The sequence below is a fragment of the Apis mellifera genome, linkage group LG3 (assembly GCF_003254395.2).
Source record: "Apis mellifera strain DH4 linkage group LG3, Amel_HAv3.1, whole genome shotgun sequence".
Classification (NCBI taxonomy): Eukaryota; Metazoa; Arthropoda; class Insecta; order Hymenoptera; family Apidae; genus Apis; species Apis mellifera.
In genome coordinates, this window is record NC_037640.1 from 286877 (window position 1) to 302577 (window position 15701).

Consider the following 15701-nt stretch of genomic DNA (forward strand, 5'->3'; position numbering starts at 1 on the left):
TTAACCTCCAAAAATAATCTGTATATGGTAATATAATATATGCTAATATATAATGGTAACTTACATTCATCTTATTAAATGACATGCCATATATATAGAGATTTTATCGTAGATTTAATTTATCATATATCAAATTGAATTTAACTTTGTGTTAATAGTATATATTTATGACAAATTTATATACGATATAATGATATAGAAAATTTTTATTGTAAGTTTATTCTAACAGATCAAATTTTCGATAAAATCTTTATATGTATGGAAGTCTATTCTTTTTATATATAATTTTGAGTTATGTGAGTTACAAAATAAATTTTTTTCTATTATAATGGTTATTATTATATCAAAGAATAATTGAAGGCACGTATCAACATGCAATATAACTTTCTTTTTTTTCCTTTCTAATCTCTTCTTAATTAATCTCACATATTCTTGTACTACTCTTTGTACTTCTTATATAAAATTTCTAAAAGTTTTTATTTAAACTTTTAGTAAAAAACAACTTAGACAGATTTTCCATGAACACGAAATCTGTATAAACATGTGTATTCAAGTTGGCCATGATTACTATGTACCCTTAGTTCCACATATTCATATGGCGTTTTAATTGCTGTATTCTACATTTAAAAATATTACTTGTATTAAAATGTATCTTAAAAAAAATTGTTGAAATAAAAAAATTGTACTCGATCATCCTGAAATTCGCCATATAACTTTTCAATTATTTTGAAAATTATTTAAAATAACTATTTTGATATTCCATTTAAATTTCACTAATCATATTTTTCATTATTTATTAAATTTTTGATTTTTTCAAACGTAACTTAAATACAATAAGTAAAAATATGTTATATATTTATATGTTTAAATAATTATATACTATAATAAATTTATAACAATGTTTATAATATATAAAGATTTCTAAAGAAATTTAATTTAATTATTAATAAAAAATGTTAAATTAATCTTTTTTACTAATATTTTATGATTTCTAAATGATTTTAAATTTTTATTTCATATTATTCGTAACTTCTTATGATATGATCTTGTTTTATTCTAAAATATTAACTTTTATTCTTTTTTTAAATAATATGAAAACTATTTATAAATATACATAAATACATATAATTATAATTGTATAAAATTAAAATATTATTTTATGATTTAAAATGAAAGATTTAAAATGTAATTTTAATGCAATTTTCAGAATGATCTATATGACTATAAAATTCATATATTAAGAATGTAACTCACTTTAACTGGAAAATATTGTAAATTATTATCTGAACTTACAAATTCGTAATCACCGAATAATACAGGTTCAGAATCATTTTCATCAAGAAAACCCTGTAATAAAAATATTAATTTAAATTGTATATATTTATACATAAAAATATTAATATACTTACCCAGACATTAAATTTTCTAGGAGCACTTCTCATTTCACTATTGGGCAATATCGATTTTGGTGCATGTTCGATCGTAAATCCAGTAACGTAAATAGAACTACGTAATTTAATTAATAAATATCCTGGAAAGCCTTGAAATGCCCAGCAAGTACCTGGTTGTATTGGATTTCCTTGTATTACGGTACGAGGATTATTATTTTCATGATAAAGTGTAAAAAAAGCCAATACTTTGAATGCCCTAGTTTTTATATCATATTTTTGTGTACAACGTGTACTAATAATTTGACCGCCTATTAATAAAAATACATATTATAGTTCGAATAATTATTCAATAAATTGATATAAATTTACCAGCAGATTCTAAAGCATAGTCAACTCGACCAGTTTTATCCGCATCATATATCTTTATAGCTTCTTTAACTATTTCACGCACACGGTCATCCGTTATAAGATTATTAGCAATCCATGATTTGTCTTGATCTATAAAAATTAATTATTCCTTCTATCTTTTTTTGCTACATTTTATATATTAAGAAGAATAAATATTTTTACTTATTACTTTGATAACTAAAAAATCAAATACCTTTAACTTTTTCTATTTTCGATATTAAAATATCAGCATGATCAATTAAGACCATTTCAATATGTTTTTCCAATTCTTTATTAATAATATGATTCATGTATATATTACAATATTTTAATTCTGAATAAAATTTATTTAACTTTTCCAATTGCGATTTAATAATATCAATTTGAGCATATATATCAGCTAATTTATATTCTTTTAATTTCTTTTCCAAAAATAATATTTCATTCTGAAAAAAAAAAAATATAATATATAACATATACTATATAAATTATATATACTATATATACTATATAATATATATATTATATATTATATATACTATATACTATATAATATATTATATATACTATATATACTATATAATATATTATATATACTATATATAATATATACTAATTGATATTATATATATTACAATATTAATTCATATAAACTTACATCATATTGTGACCAAGCATATGTTTTTAACCATTGAAGCGTTTGTGCTATATCAGAAAGTTGATCCTATATAAAAATGATTAATCAATAACAACAATTAAAAAAAGTCTTTCTTATTGAAAATAAAAATGAAGAAATTCTTACAGATTTTTCCGTAGTTTGATCTTCTAAATTGTTAATTTTATTATATAATTTTTCAATGATTGATTGAAAATTATTTTTTTCAAACATTTCCTCCTTTAGAAACAATTGTTTATCACTTACAATTAATTCTGATCCAAAGTATTGTGTAATAACTTTGGTTACAGGAAATAATCTTAAGAGATGTACTAAATACCAGCTACCTGAAATATAAAAATATTATGTTCTTTAATTTTGTAATTTGGTATAACTATTGAGAGAAGGATAGACAAAGAGACTCACCATTTTGATGATATCAAGATATAAAGATTAAATCGATATTCCTTGAAAAATATGAATATTTCAATTTTTCAATTACCAATAAAATAATTTTACTCTCTCTATCCTTCTCCCATTAAATTTAAATATTGATTTCATTCATTAATTTGTTTTATATATAAAAAATTATAATATTACAAATATTTAATTATTATATTTAATTAGAATTATATAAGTATTTTATCATGTTGTATGTCGCGTTTTCTCTATCAATCTAGGATCTTGATTGGATGAACATTTTATATGCTGTTTAAATTTTTTTGTATCAAACATTTTTAATTGTTTTTATATATAAAAACAAATATATAATATTGTAAACATTATATCATATTGCTAGTATGTTTCGCTTATTATATGCGACATGTAATAAACGATTTTGCAAAAATATTATAATATTATAATATTATAATTATGTCAGAACATGTTACATCGATATATTAAAATTCTTATTTCAGTATAATTCTTATTTCAGTTAAGAAAACGCGACGTACAATAATGTGCATATAAATGTCCACGTAATTTCTGAACGCGTTATATATCAGTTGAACGTAATCTTATAGATACCACAGCACCGATCATAATGTAAAAATAATATTTCGATATCATTATTATTATTTATTTCATTTGTATTTACGTTAAAGAATATCTACTAACTATTATTGAAATTTATATAAAATATATTTGATATAACATGATAGTATTTTTCAACATTAATATAATATCTATCACTTATATTTTAAATATATATATGCATACATAATATATAAATTTTACATTAATAATTAAACAAATTTAAAAAAAAAATTAGTAATTGATTCCTACAAATACAATATAAAATAAATATTAAATAGTACAAACATAATACATTTTCGTAACTTCTGAAAACTCAATTTTAGAATTCAAAATAAACAAAAGTTGATAAATAAAAATATTTCTCAAGATTTATTTATTAAATTAATACATTATAAGAAATTTAAGTTTTTGTTAAATAAAATGAGATAAAGATAGAGTTATCTCACTTTTATAACTTAATAAATAAACCTCAGTCTTGTATATCAATTTTTGTATTTTGACTTCTAAAATTTATATATCCCCTCTCTTTATTAGAATATCTAAATATATTAATATTCTCTCTCTCTCTCTCTCTCTCTCTCTCTCTCTCTCTCTCTCTCTCTCTCTCTCTCTCTCTCTCTCTCTCTCTCTCTCTCTCTCTCTCTCTCTCTCTCTCTCTCTCTCTCTCTCTCTCTCTCTCTCTCTCTCTCTCTCTCTCTCTCTCTCTCTCCCCCTCCCTCCTCCGTCCGTCCGTCCGTCCGTCTCTCTCTCTCTCTCTCTCTCTCTCTCTCTCTCTCTCTCTCTCTCTCTCTCTCTCTCTCTCTCTCTCTCTCTCTCTGTGTGTGTGTGTGTGTGTGTGTGTGTGTGTGTGTGTGTGTGTGTGTGTGTGTGTGCGCGCGGTATGTGAGAAATTCAATTAAATTCCATGTTGCTATAAGCTACATATAAAATAAATAAGAGCCAGCAAATGAAAAAGTTTTTCAGAAATAAAAAGTATACCTAATTATTAGATTAAATTCTAACCAATGCTAAGGCATCTCGGGTAAAGACACGTTCATACCGCGCATAAAATATATTGATAAATTTTTAAACACTTTTATATATTCAATAAATAAATCGCTTCGAAAAGATGTTAAACTGATAATATTAAAGATGTGATAGCTCGTCTCAGTGACATCATAGGGAATATTGTGCAGAGAATCCAGACAGATAAAGGACTGATTTTGCATGATGTAAGTTCCTGAAACAAAAAGAAAAAGAAACGCCAGGATAGGTTTCACCGGTCTTCCCGAAGATGCCAAGGCAAAAATTCGATTTTGTGGATGAATATAATAGAAATCATTCCATACTAAATCGATTATATATTTTTTTATTCTCTATATCGATTTTTTTTAACTGAAATATGAAACAAATCAGAGAGACGGAAAAAGAAATTTTGCTTTGTTTCGAATTTATTTAAAAAATACAAAGCTTTAAATCTTACAATTTTTGTCAATTTGATTTGCATTTCTGAATTTTCTCTAATTATTTATCAGATCGAATTATTTTTTTATTTCGAAAAATTATATTTAAAAATATTTCTTTTAATATTGAAAATTATAAACAAATTTTTATTTTGCAAATTTTATTGAAAAGATTAAAGATTAAAAAAAAAATATATTATATTTCTTGAAATTTCAATTGCAGAATGAGTTTTAATTTATAATGAAATTTTTAAAATTAATCGTCGACTATTAAATTATTACAATATCGATAAATAAGTCGCACGTTATTACTTGCACTTAATTGTCATTTAGATACATCAAACAATTTTATTATTTATTTTTTAATAATGATACTTTATAATAATAACATAATTACATTAAATATTATATATAAAGTTACATATAATATTATAATAAAGTTTTCCATAACTTTTTCATGCGATAAAAATAGTTGTTTTAACGCAATATATAAATAATTTCAAATATTTTCTTTCATACAAAAACAGAGATTCTATTCATTCTTTTTATTTATCATTAATTTCTATTTTTTTCTGATGAAGGAAGATTATTATTTAATAGTTTATCTCATCTTTCATAAATAATAAACAAACAAGGAAGCTAATACATATCAATAATATATATCAATTATCACAGAAACTATCATAAGCAAAGAATGATTAATAAAATTTGTATATTTAAATGATTGAGTATATATTTGTATATATAGTATATATATTGAGTATATATTGTATATATTTAAATGATTGAGTATAATAATAAAATGCATTTTATTATAATAATAAATGCATTTTAAGATAACAACGTTTTAAAAATTCCATAAAAATTCATATTGTAATTAAAATTTCAAGAAGTATATATATATATATATATATATATGTTTTTTTTTAATTTTTTTTATCTTCAATTTTTTCCAATTTATAAAATTTGCAAAATAAAAATTTATTTATAATTTTTAATATTAAAAGATTAATTTCAAAATAAAAAAAAAATTATATTTAGATATTAAATCTTTAAAATTAAAAGAAAAAAGAAAACTTGATAAATAGTTACAGAGATAACAATTCAGAAATACAAATTCATTTAATAAGAATTGATAAAAATCATAGAATTCAAAGTTTCATGTTTTTTAAACAAATTTAAATTCAAAAAAATGATTTCTTTTTTTGGCTTCTGATTTATCATTTACATTATATTTCATTTAGAAAAAAATCGATATTAAAATCAAAAAGTAATCGATTTGATATGAAATAATTCATAAATAAAGTATTTAAAAAAAAGAAAAAAAAGATAAATAAATATCGATATGAAGACACGGATTTCTTAATTGGCGAATCTCTTACAATGATTTAACAATTATAAAAATTTACCAGTAAGCAGAAGCAATAGCAATAAGGTAATCCAAAAAACTTTTAGGCTTTTTTGATGAATCCAATTTCTGATACTGAATATGCGACTTAGTAACCATGAATCAAATAAAAGCATTTTGACCATAAAAAAATAAACATACTGCAAAGAACGATCAATATATTTCCAAACTTTAGATTCTGCAATTGAATAAAATTATTAATTATTTTAAAATAAATTATTAATAAATTATTTATTTTGTAATATAAATATAGCTATTAATTATATAGCTATAATAAAACTATTGTTTTGATATAATTTTTATATAATACATATGTTAGTGAACTATACCATATCTTTGATATTCATAAGTGGCATAATATTCTCTTCTTTTAACTGTTTTAAGTTTTAAAAACTCAAGAAATTTATTGAACCATAGAACCATAATTAATATAAAACTCATGAATTGTTGCGTTATTTTATTTCTGTGGCTATAATACTTTGGAACTGATTCTTCTAATTCAGCATCAGAATCAAGGGAAGATGTAATATCATATTTCCGAAAATTTATATGTTTTGATGGTAGATCAGAATATAATAATTGCCTATAAAAAAATATTTGTAATAAAAATGATAAAATATTTTTGATTTTATATCCCAACAAAAATAATTTATGTTATTAATCATATTTAATATATATGCAAAAAACAAATCACAAACCTTGATTCCCAATTTTTCAAATTATCAGATTTTGCATAAATTATTTGTCGATGACTACAATATTGTTTTACATGCATTTTTGTATATTGAATTTTAGATTTTGAATCTAAACTTGGCATATGTGCTCCATAAAATTCATTCATTTCATTAATGGGCTATAAAAAATAAGAATAAAATAATAGATTAATATTAATATTATGTTAATATTATTAATATTGTTAAAACATGTAAATATTGTTGGAATTATATCATATTATACTTACTGTATAATTTTCTACTTTTGTTCCTTCCTTTTCTTCGACATTTCTTGCTTCACATATACCAGAAGGATCATATAAAAATTGATTAGAATCTTTCATATTTGAATGAATAGAGCGTCGTGACATATTAGGCATTGCTAATATACCTGGCGCTATTTCATAACGACACTTAGAAGTTTCGGAATAGGTATAATCCGTTTTCGGAAATACACTGGTAAAAAAATTTTTAAAATTCAATATAATAAATCAATACAATAATAAAATATACAAAAATAATACACAATTAAATTAAATGCGTTTTTTACAAATAGAGATAATAATAAATAAAGAATTATTATAATGACATATTCGATATTACATACAATGAGAAATTAATCTAATTATAATAAATATCAAATAAGTTCCCAAAATGATTTACACATTATCAAAATTAAATTTTAATAAATTATAAGATCTTAATTTGAATTTTGATTTTTGAATCTAACATTAATATTAATAACGATATATAGAAAGTATTCATATTCATTATATAAGTTCCAATATATATATGTTATAGAAATTAAAAGCATAAATGAAAAACCATTGAACATAAAAATTCAATTTTTTGACTTAAGCAATAAAAAATACAAATATATAATAAATTCAAAAGATCTTTATAATCTTTCAAAGAATTCAAATCATGATTTATTTTTTTCTATAAACAATACAAAGTCATTAAATTAAAATAAACAATATACTAAAAAATATTAAATTAATTTAATAATAGATTCTATTTTAAAAGCAGATATAATTTTAGATATAATCTTAGAAAAATTAATATCTATCCTGCAAACAAACAAGAATTTTTACTTTTCCAAAAGCAGATAACATACTAAATATATTTTTATACAAACAATTTTCAGAATAAAATACCTTTTAAAATTCAAACAGTTTACATTATGATTCTAGATAAATAGAAAAAAGTTGTATCAATACTAAATTTGAATAAAAATAAACATAAAAACCTGAAAATTGATTATTTTAATCAATTGCATATACAAATTTTTAGAAAAAATTATTAAAAACCTACTAAAATGACTTTTAGAATTTAACAATATTTTAACATTCAATTAATACGAATTTCGATGATATCGCTTAATCACATTTTTATTAATATTCAAAAAATGCTTTCGTAAGAATCAAATAGCTTATTAAAATATAGAATAAATATATAATTTAATTAAAAGATCAAAGATTTTCGATTACTTATTATAATAATAAATGAACATATGCTTAATTTTATAAAAAAAATTTTTCACAAATAGATATATGCAAATCAAAATAAATGAAACTCTGGTTTTTATTGAAAATAAAGTTACTGGACTACAAAAATTAGTTAATTCTATTAAGAATTAAAAATATAATATAAAAAATATAATTTTTCTAATCCAAAGAAACTTGTTCATAGATAATTTGCTCATAGAAAAAAAATTTAATCACACAAAAATTTAATTTATAATCAAATCTAAATAAATTTTTGATATAATAAAAGAAATCAGGATTTAAATTTTATTTCTGTTGAAAAATCTATGTATTATAATGTTCTAATCTATGTATGTAAATTTATATACTATATTAAAAAATAAAAAATAAACAGTAGCCAAATCCATTAAAATTCTATGAAAATATTGAAATAAAAAAAGTTAACTTAATCTCTAAAAAACTTATATTTAAAATTTAAAAAAAAATGCCTTTAAAAAATAAACTATAAGACTTTAATATATTATCAAGGAGAACGAATCAAAAAATCCTAATCAAAAATGAATCAAAAATCTATCTAAACTAACTTAAATTGATAAGAAATAAATTAAATTATTATAATTTATAATTCAATAAACAAAATCTATATATTTAAAATAATTAAATCCATTCAAAATACGGCATTGAGATTATTTACAGAATATAAATCCCAATATGAATTAAAGAAACAATTTAAAAAAAAAAAAACTCTTCAATCATTTATCACAATCAAATCTTCATCACAGACAAATCTACATACAATAATATTCTCAAATAAATATATATACTTATATATACATATACATATATATATATAAGTATATTAAATAATCAAAGTCAGTACTATAACAAAATCTTTTTGAACAAAAATATCAATACCAAATATATCATTGAAAGAAATCACGGAAATATAATACCTTGAACTATAAAAACCCCAAAAAGACTCATTTGGCAAAATATCTGAAAAACGAAAAAAACCACCATAGAATGTAAAACCGAATTTATAAATTCGTGAACTATAAATGTATAAATTACAATAAAATTATATTGATGCATTAAAAACTAGCCAAGATTTTTTATTATCACCAACAGCAATAGAAAACAATAATTTTTGCCAACCTTATTTATTGCTAAAATATTATTGTTAAAGCCTTCTACTACATAAAATTAATCTCCAATGTTCTATTTATATAGGTTTTATGAGTTTTATAAACATCATATATAATAAAATATATAAAAAAAATAATATATAAAAAAAAACATACAAGTAATACAAACTTCATCTATACCGACTTTATCAATAATAATATATAATTCACAAATTGCAACAATATATAGATATAATTTATAATAGTAAAAAAAAAATTGAACAGATTATGAATTATAAAAAAACTAATAATATAAGAAAAAATTTACCAAAATCTAACTAATATTTATAATTAATATGAAAAAAAAAAATAATTATAAGATTTATAAAAAGGACACATAAAAATCAGCCATAAATGTTAGAAAGATCTAAACTGTTTCCACAATCACAAAAATATTGTAAAATTGTATAAGATACCAAACATGATTTGAATCCAATCATTATATTAAATATTTACATAAATATGATATAATATGATTCAATCATCGCTGTAACATCACAGAATCATATTAAAAACATTTTTCTTAATTAAGAAGCAACTCTACAATGAAATATAATCAAGAAAAATTAAATCTTTGCTAATGATTATAAGTATATATATAAAATTATAATATATATATATATATATAAAGCTTGAAATAAAAGAAAAAAAATTATTTTTCAAAATGTTCATTATTTACTAGTTTTATAGAATTAATGATTTTAATATAGAATGAAATAAATATTGTAAAATTGATGAAAAAAATATAATTATTTTTATATTTAAAAAATTAATAAGTTAATTAAATTTTAATCATTTTATAATACATACTTCCACCAATCACCAGCTTTTTTATAAATTTCATGTGCAGAATATGATTTATCTGATTCTTCTTGTTCTGTTTCCTCTGAAGAATAATCACTAGTGAAAGTTCTATGAAGAAAAATAGATTTATGAGCTTTTTTTTTTTTATATCCAAATGAAACTTCTTTATTGTCGGTTTGACCATTTACAAATCCTTGTTCTTTTGCTTTTTGTTGTTTAGATTGACATTCTCCTTTTTTTATATTAATAGAAGAATTTTCTAATTGCTTAGATTCATGTTCTAATGTTTCAATTGTAACTTCTTTTTTTTTTTCTATTGTAATTTCTTGATCATTTGTTTTACTGCAATTAGTGGATCTATTGCAAAATTAAAATGATAATTTGAACAACATATAAAATATATTTAAATTTATATATTCTTTCATTATAATAATTAATATTTTTAATATTATATATATATATAACATACGAAATTTTAAAACCAGATTTTTTATTATTTGCAATTTCTCCAGAAGTATAAGATTTCTCCCGACTTTGACTTCTTAATTCATAATGATGTTCTAAAGTCTCTGGTTCAATTAAAGTGCTGGTTTGTATCAAAGGAGTTCTAGAACGAGATCTACTTCCACTTCTTAATTCATAATGTCGTTGTTCATTCTCCATAGTTTTGCTAAGAATATAGATTATATTTTAAAAGAATTAACAAAATATTTCATAGAATCCTGGAAAGTACTATAATCTATTATAATAAATAAAATTAGTATCTTTCTTGCTTGAAAGTTATTTAAATAGGATTTTTTTAGTTTCTATTTTAAACATATTTCTAAATATATATTTTTCATATCTTTTATTTTTAGTAATTTCAATCTTTATTTCGAATTAACTCGCGAGATATAAAATATATCATTCAATACGATACATATACAATTAAATAGTGTACTATTCTTTCTCTTTTTTTATTTATTATCTAATAGAAAATAATAATGTAATATATATAAGATTATTTGATATTTCAAATTTCAATAATATTTTCATAACATAAATACAATACTATTTTAAAAAAATATTTGTAAAAAAAAATACATAAATGTAGAAGATATTTATATACGTGTCATGCGCGCGCGTGTATATGTGTACATATTTTGTGTTTCGATAAAATTGCAAGAATTTTATTTAGAAATAAAATTAAAAATGTATTTCTGATTAGTAATAATATCTCAATTAAAATAAAATTGGATTTAATAGAGATATTAAAAATAAATTTTATAGTAATAGAATCTAAGAAATCTAAAGAAATCCAATTTTATAATAATATGAAATCTTATTTAAGCATTTTGAAAATAAATCGTATATAATAGATGTTATATTATTCAATAAAAAATAAAATGTTATGACATATAAATAATGTAAGAAAATAATTAAACAAATTTCAATGACTAACAAAAATGTTAAAAAATAAAAAATAAAAATATTATTTTGCATAAAATATCTAGATGTTTCGTAAGTGTTGAGCTTGAATAAGATGAAATGCTATTTCGATTACGAGACAGTAAGACTAGTAAGGTTATAGTATAATATACTGTATTGTATTTATATAATAATTAAAATCTATATTTTTCGAATGCATAAATTATAAAAAAAATATTAATGTTGATGGAAATAGTGGAAATATTAATATTATATTTTCACTATTTCCATGACATTTATAAAATTCATTTAAATTCAATTAATTCCTAATATTTTTAAAAACAATAATCCAAAAATAAAAAAAAATGTTATATATGAATATTATATATGAAGTTTGTTATAAATGCTTTATTATAAAATTATAAGCAAATATTGAAATCCTCCAAACCCCAAATTAATTAATTATTTGGCCTCTCAGATCATTTTTTTAATTTTAATTTAATTTAATTTTTATTTAAAGAAGTTTTAAAATAAAAAGTATATAGTATAGAAATAAATATACATCAAAAATTAATTCAACATATTAATAACGCAATTGAGATGTAATAAAATTTTTAAGAATCTTGGAATATAATATATTCTATATTGTCGACATCAAATGATAATCATTAAATAATAATTTAAATATTTTACAGGTTTTTTACAAATTAAAAAGTATTATGTAAGTAAACATGATCAATCTTATTCTCTAATACCGAATTTGCTAAATATGTATATTCAGGTCACATTCAATATTTGTTTGTAATGAAATATTTAAAAACAAATTTTAATAACATTTTTTTCTTATTTTGTTTTTAATTAGATTTCTGCAATTTTGCCAAAAAATTGAAATGCTCATATATGTATGTATGTATGTATATATATATATATATATATATATATATATATATATATATATGTATAACAGTTATTATATACACATTAATATCAATTTAATTATATCACTACCTTTTCTGGAAAACTTTTCTATTTATAGAGAACTCACCAAAAATATATGAAAGAAATTTGCGATTCTTCTTAAATGATTCAATATGTCGTGCATTCAAAAAAATATAAAAATATTCACTTTGCAATATTGATTAAATGATACAAACTAGTTCTTTTTGTTGTTGTTTCGAAACGTCTGTCAACATTTATGTCTTTCAAAAGATCTAAAATCTAAGTTGAGTCTGCAACGCGTAGAAAACGACGAATCTATATGCGCGCGCATCTTATGATGATTCATTTTATAATACTCTCCCTAGTTTAATATACCAAAGTTACCAAAAAAATCAAATTATAATATTTACTTAGTTCAAAATAAATCAATTAAATTGATATTTTAAAATAAGGAAATTTAAAAAAATTGTATTAGAAAATAATTTATGACCATTTTTTATGATTAAAATTTGTAAGTAAATAAAAAAAAAAATTAAATTTAGTTAACTGAATTTTAGAAAAGATTTTAAAATTTTTGTATTTTTTTAAATGTTTTTTTATAAATTTTGATATCTAAAAATAATATAATAATTATCTCTTAATTATCAAAATTCAATGGATTAAAATGACCGATTTTATTTGCAAAGTCTCATATTTATATAGAAATGTTGTGAATTTTTATCCAAACCAATAGAAAAATAGAAGTATCAGTACGCGCCAGATTTAAATAAATTTTCAATTAAAAAATTTCATATAATTTTTCAATTAAAATTATAATATATAAATACTTATTTAATAAAAAATATATTTTTATTAATATTCGTTTATATTTATAATAAATACATTGATATAATAACATTTTTCTTATATTTAATTATCGTTATGATATTATTTTTTTTCTTAAATTTAAGCTTTATATATTATATATTATATAATATATTATATTATTAGATATTATATTGAATTAAATTTTGACTTCTGACCATTGTAAAGTGATCCCTCATGTAAATACATAATTCTATTTGAATTTGATTAAAAATATAATTCATTTGAATTTCTTTTTAATTTTAATTTAAATTTAATATATGATAATATTTTAGTATCCAAATAAATTCTATAAGAAAATCAATGTCAGAAAATTTTTTAATTAAAAATTTGAACTTGGCACACAATTTTTTATGCTTTTATCGCTCAATCAGATTGAGTTAAAATTTAACATGGCATCATAAAAAATCTCAAAAATAATTTTTGAATTCTATCAAAATTTATAAATTTTCAAAAATTAATGTTCCAAATTAAAATTCAATTTATTTTATTTTCATTTAATATTTAATTTTTTATTTTAATTTTTGATTGATTTAAATTTGTGTTTAACACTAAAAATGTAGTAATAAAACAATATTTTTATTTTTAAAGCTATTAATCTAAATTAATGTAAATCTTGTAATCTAAGTTATTTTTTTTTATTTTACTATTAATAAAAAATACGAAAATAAATAAGACATCCATTAAAACATCCAAATATTCCATTATATAATCATATTCCTGATAATAATCACTTATATGATTAGAAATATTGTAATCAAAATAATAAAGTTCTTTCTCATAATTAATATATATTTATGATTCTATGGTTAACTATCAAGATTAATAAATATTTCATTGATCGAAATATCTAAAAAATGATTTAAGATATAATTTGAATTTTTAGAAAACTATATATATATATATATATATATATATATATATATATATATATATATATATATATATATATGATATAAAATATATATTATAATAATAAATTAATATAAATTATAATATGATAAAAAATATAAAAGGAAACTTGATGAATTATCACAATAATACATATCAGAAGATATATCAGATATTTTATATATAGTTAGTGATTTTGAAGGAGCTGCATAATTGAAAATAAAACTAAACAAAGATAACGATTGGTAATAGTCTGGAGGAAGCGAGAGATCAGGAAATTGTGGACTGTAGGCTGTGGACTGCGGGAAGCAGCACAGGCCAGTCAGTCCACTAAACAAAACATGGACGCCGTAGAAATAAATACCTCCGATCCGTCACAAAACGAAGAGGGCACTGTGTCGACGGTGGAAATATGTCGCGTTTGTCTTCTTGGCAATGTGGTAATGCGAGACTTGTTTTTGGAAAGTGAGGTTGCATCCCTATCAGCAAAAGCAATGAGTTTCGCTAATGTTAAGGTTAGATATGTAATGTAGAGGTTATATGATATAGTATAAATCGTAAGATAAAGTATGTAATACGCTCGACTTTAAATGCATAATTCATCCTTTTACTTTAAAAAAAAAAAATAAATAAAAGAAATATGAAAATTAAAGGATCATTTACTATTTATAGTTGTCCATTTTGTTTTTTAATTTTCTGTCATATTTCTAATATATTTAACATTTATATATATATATATACACACACACATACATATACATATATACATATATATATATGCTATGTTATTATTCACATTTTTTTATCGTAATAAAGAATCTTGTGTATAATCAATTATTTTAATAAAAATTATTTTCGTGTAATTTAATTCGTATATTCGTAAATGTTTTAGATGTTACCCGGAGACGGTTTACCAACGCGTGTATGTTGGATGTGTGCGGATAGACTTGAATCTGCGTACGAGTTTAAATTACAGGTAGAGCAAGCGGATACGGTTCTCAGAGAAAAATTTGTTACTATGAATATGAAAGAAGAATTATTTTTTAATGAAGTTGAAGTACATTTAGAGGCAGGAGAACAAAATGAAAATATAG

At 20.4% G+C, this 15701-nt stretch overlaps 1 protein-coding gene and 2 non-coding genes across 4 annotated transcripts; 1 reads left to right on the forward strand and 2 right to left on the reverse strand.

Annotated features, from left to right (window-relative positions):
• Nucleotides 1-405: 405 nt before the first annotated feature.
• LOC551485 lies at nt 406-13181 on the reverse strand. Of its 2 annotated transcripts, XM_026439532.1 has the most exons (15): nt 12959-13181; nt 10976-11176; nt 10513-10863; nt 9472-9514; nt 7280-7487; nt 7017-7171; nt 6648-6901; nt 6320-6496; nt 2581-2780; nt 2437-2502; nt 1993-2224; nt 1761-1889; nt 1410-1699; nt 1255-1347; nt 406-617 (listed from the first exon to the last, which is right to left on the reverse strand). In XM_026439532.1, exons 3-15 carry the CDS (start codon nt 10688-10690, stop codon nt 504-506), a joined length of 2139 nt encoding a protein of 712 aa, XP_026295317.1. In that variant the 5' UTR covers nt 10691-10863; nt 10976-11176; nt 12959-13181; the 3' UTR covers nt 406-503. The 2 variants fall into 2 exon arrangements, with proteins under 2 accessions (XP_026295317.1, XP_026295316.1); XM_026439531.1 differs by lacking the exon at nt 9472-9514 and having other exon boundaries at nt 12959-13180.
• Nucleotides 13182-14874: 1693 nt separating this feature from the next.
• On the reverse strand, nt 14875-14949 carry Mir6047a (microRNA 6047a). The gene has a single exon (NR_127323.1). It is a non-coding gene; the product is annotated as a microRNA 6047a (primary transcript).
• On the forward strand, nt 14877-14949 carry Mir6047b (microRNA 6047b). The gene has a single exon (NR_127338.1). It is a non-coding gene; the product is annotated as a microRNA 6047b (primary transcript).
• Nucleotides 14950-15701: the final 752 nt, after the last annotated feature.

Coding starts and splice junctions, on each gene's coding strand:
- LOC551485 (XM_026439531.1), bottom strand. CDS start 11,169: ATGGAGAATGAACAACGACATTATGAATTAAGAAGTGGAAGTAGATCT. Junction 7,488..10,512: donor AAAGCTGGTGATTGGTGGAA/GTATGTATTATA, acceptor TTTTTTTACCAG/TGTATTTCCGAAAACGGATT. Junction 2,781..6,319: donor GCTATTGCTTCTGCTTACTG/GTAAATTTTTAT, acceptor TTTATATTTCAG/GTAGCTGGTATTTAGTACAT.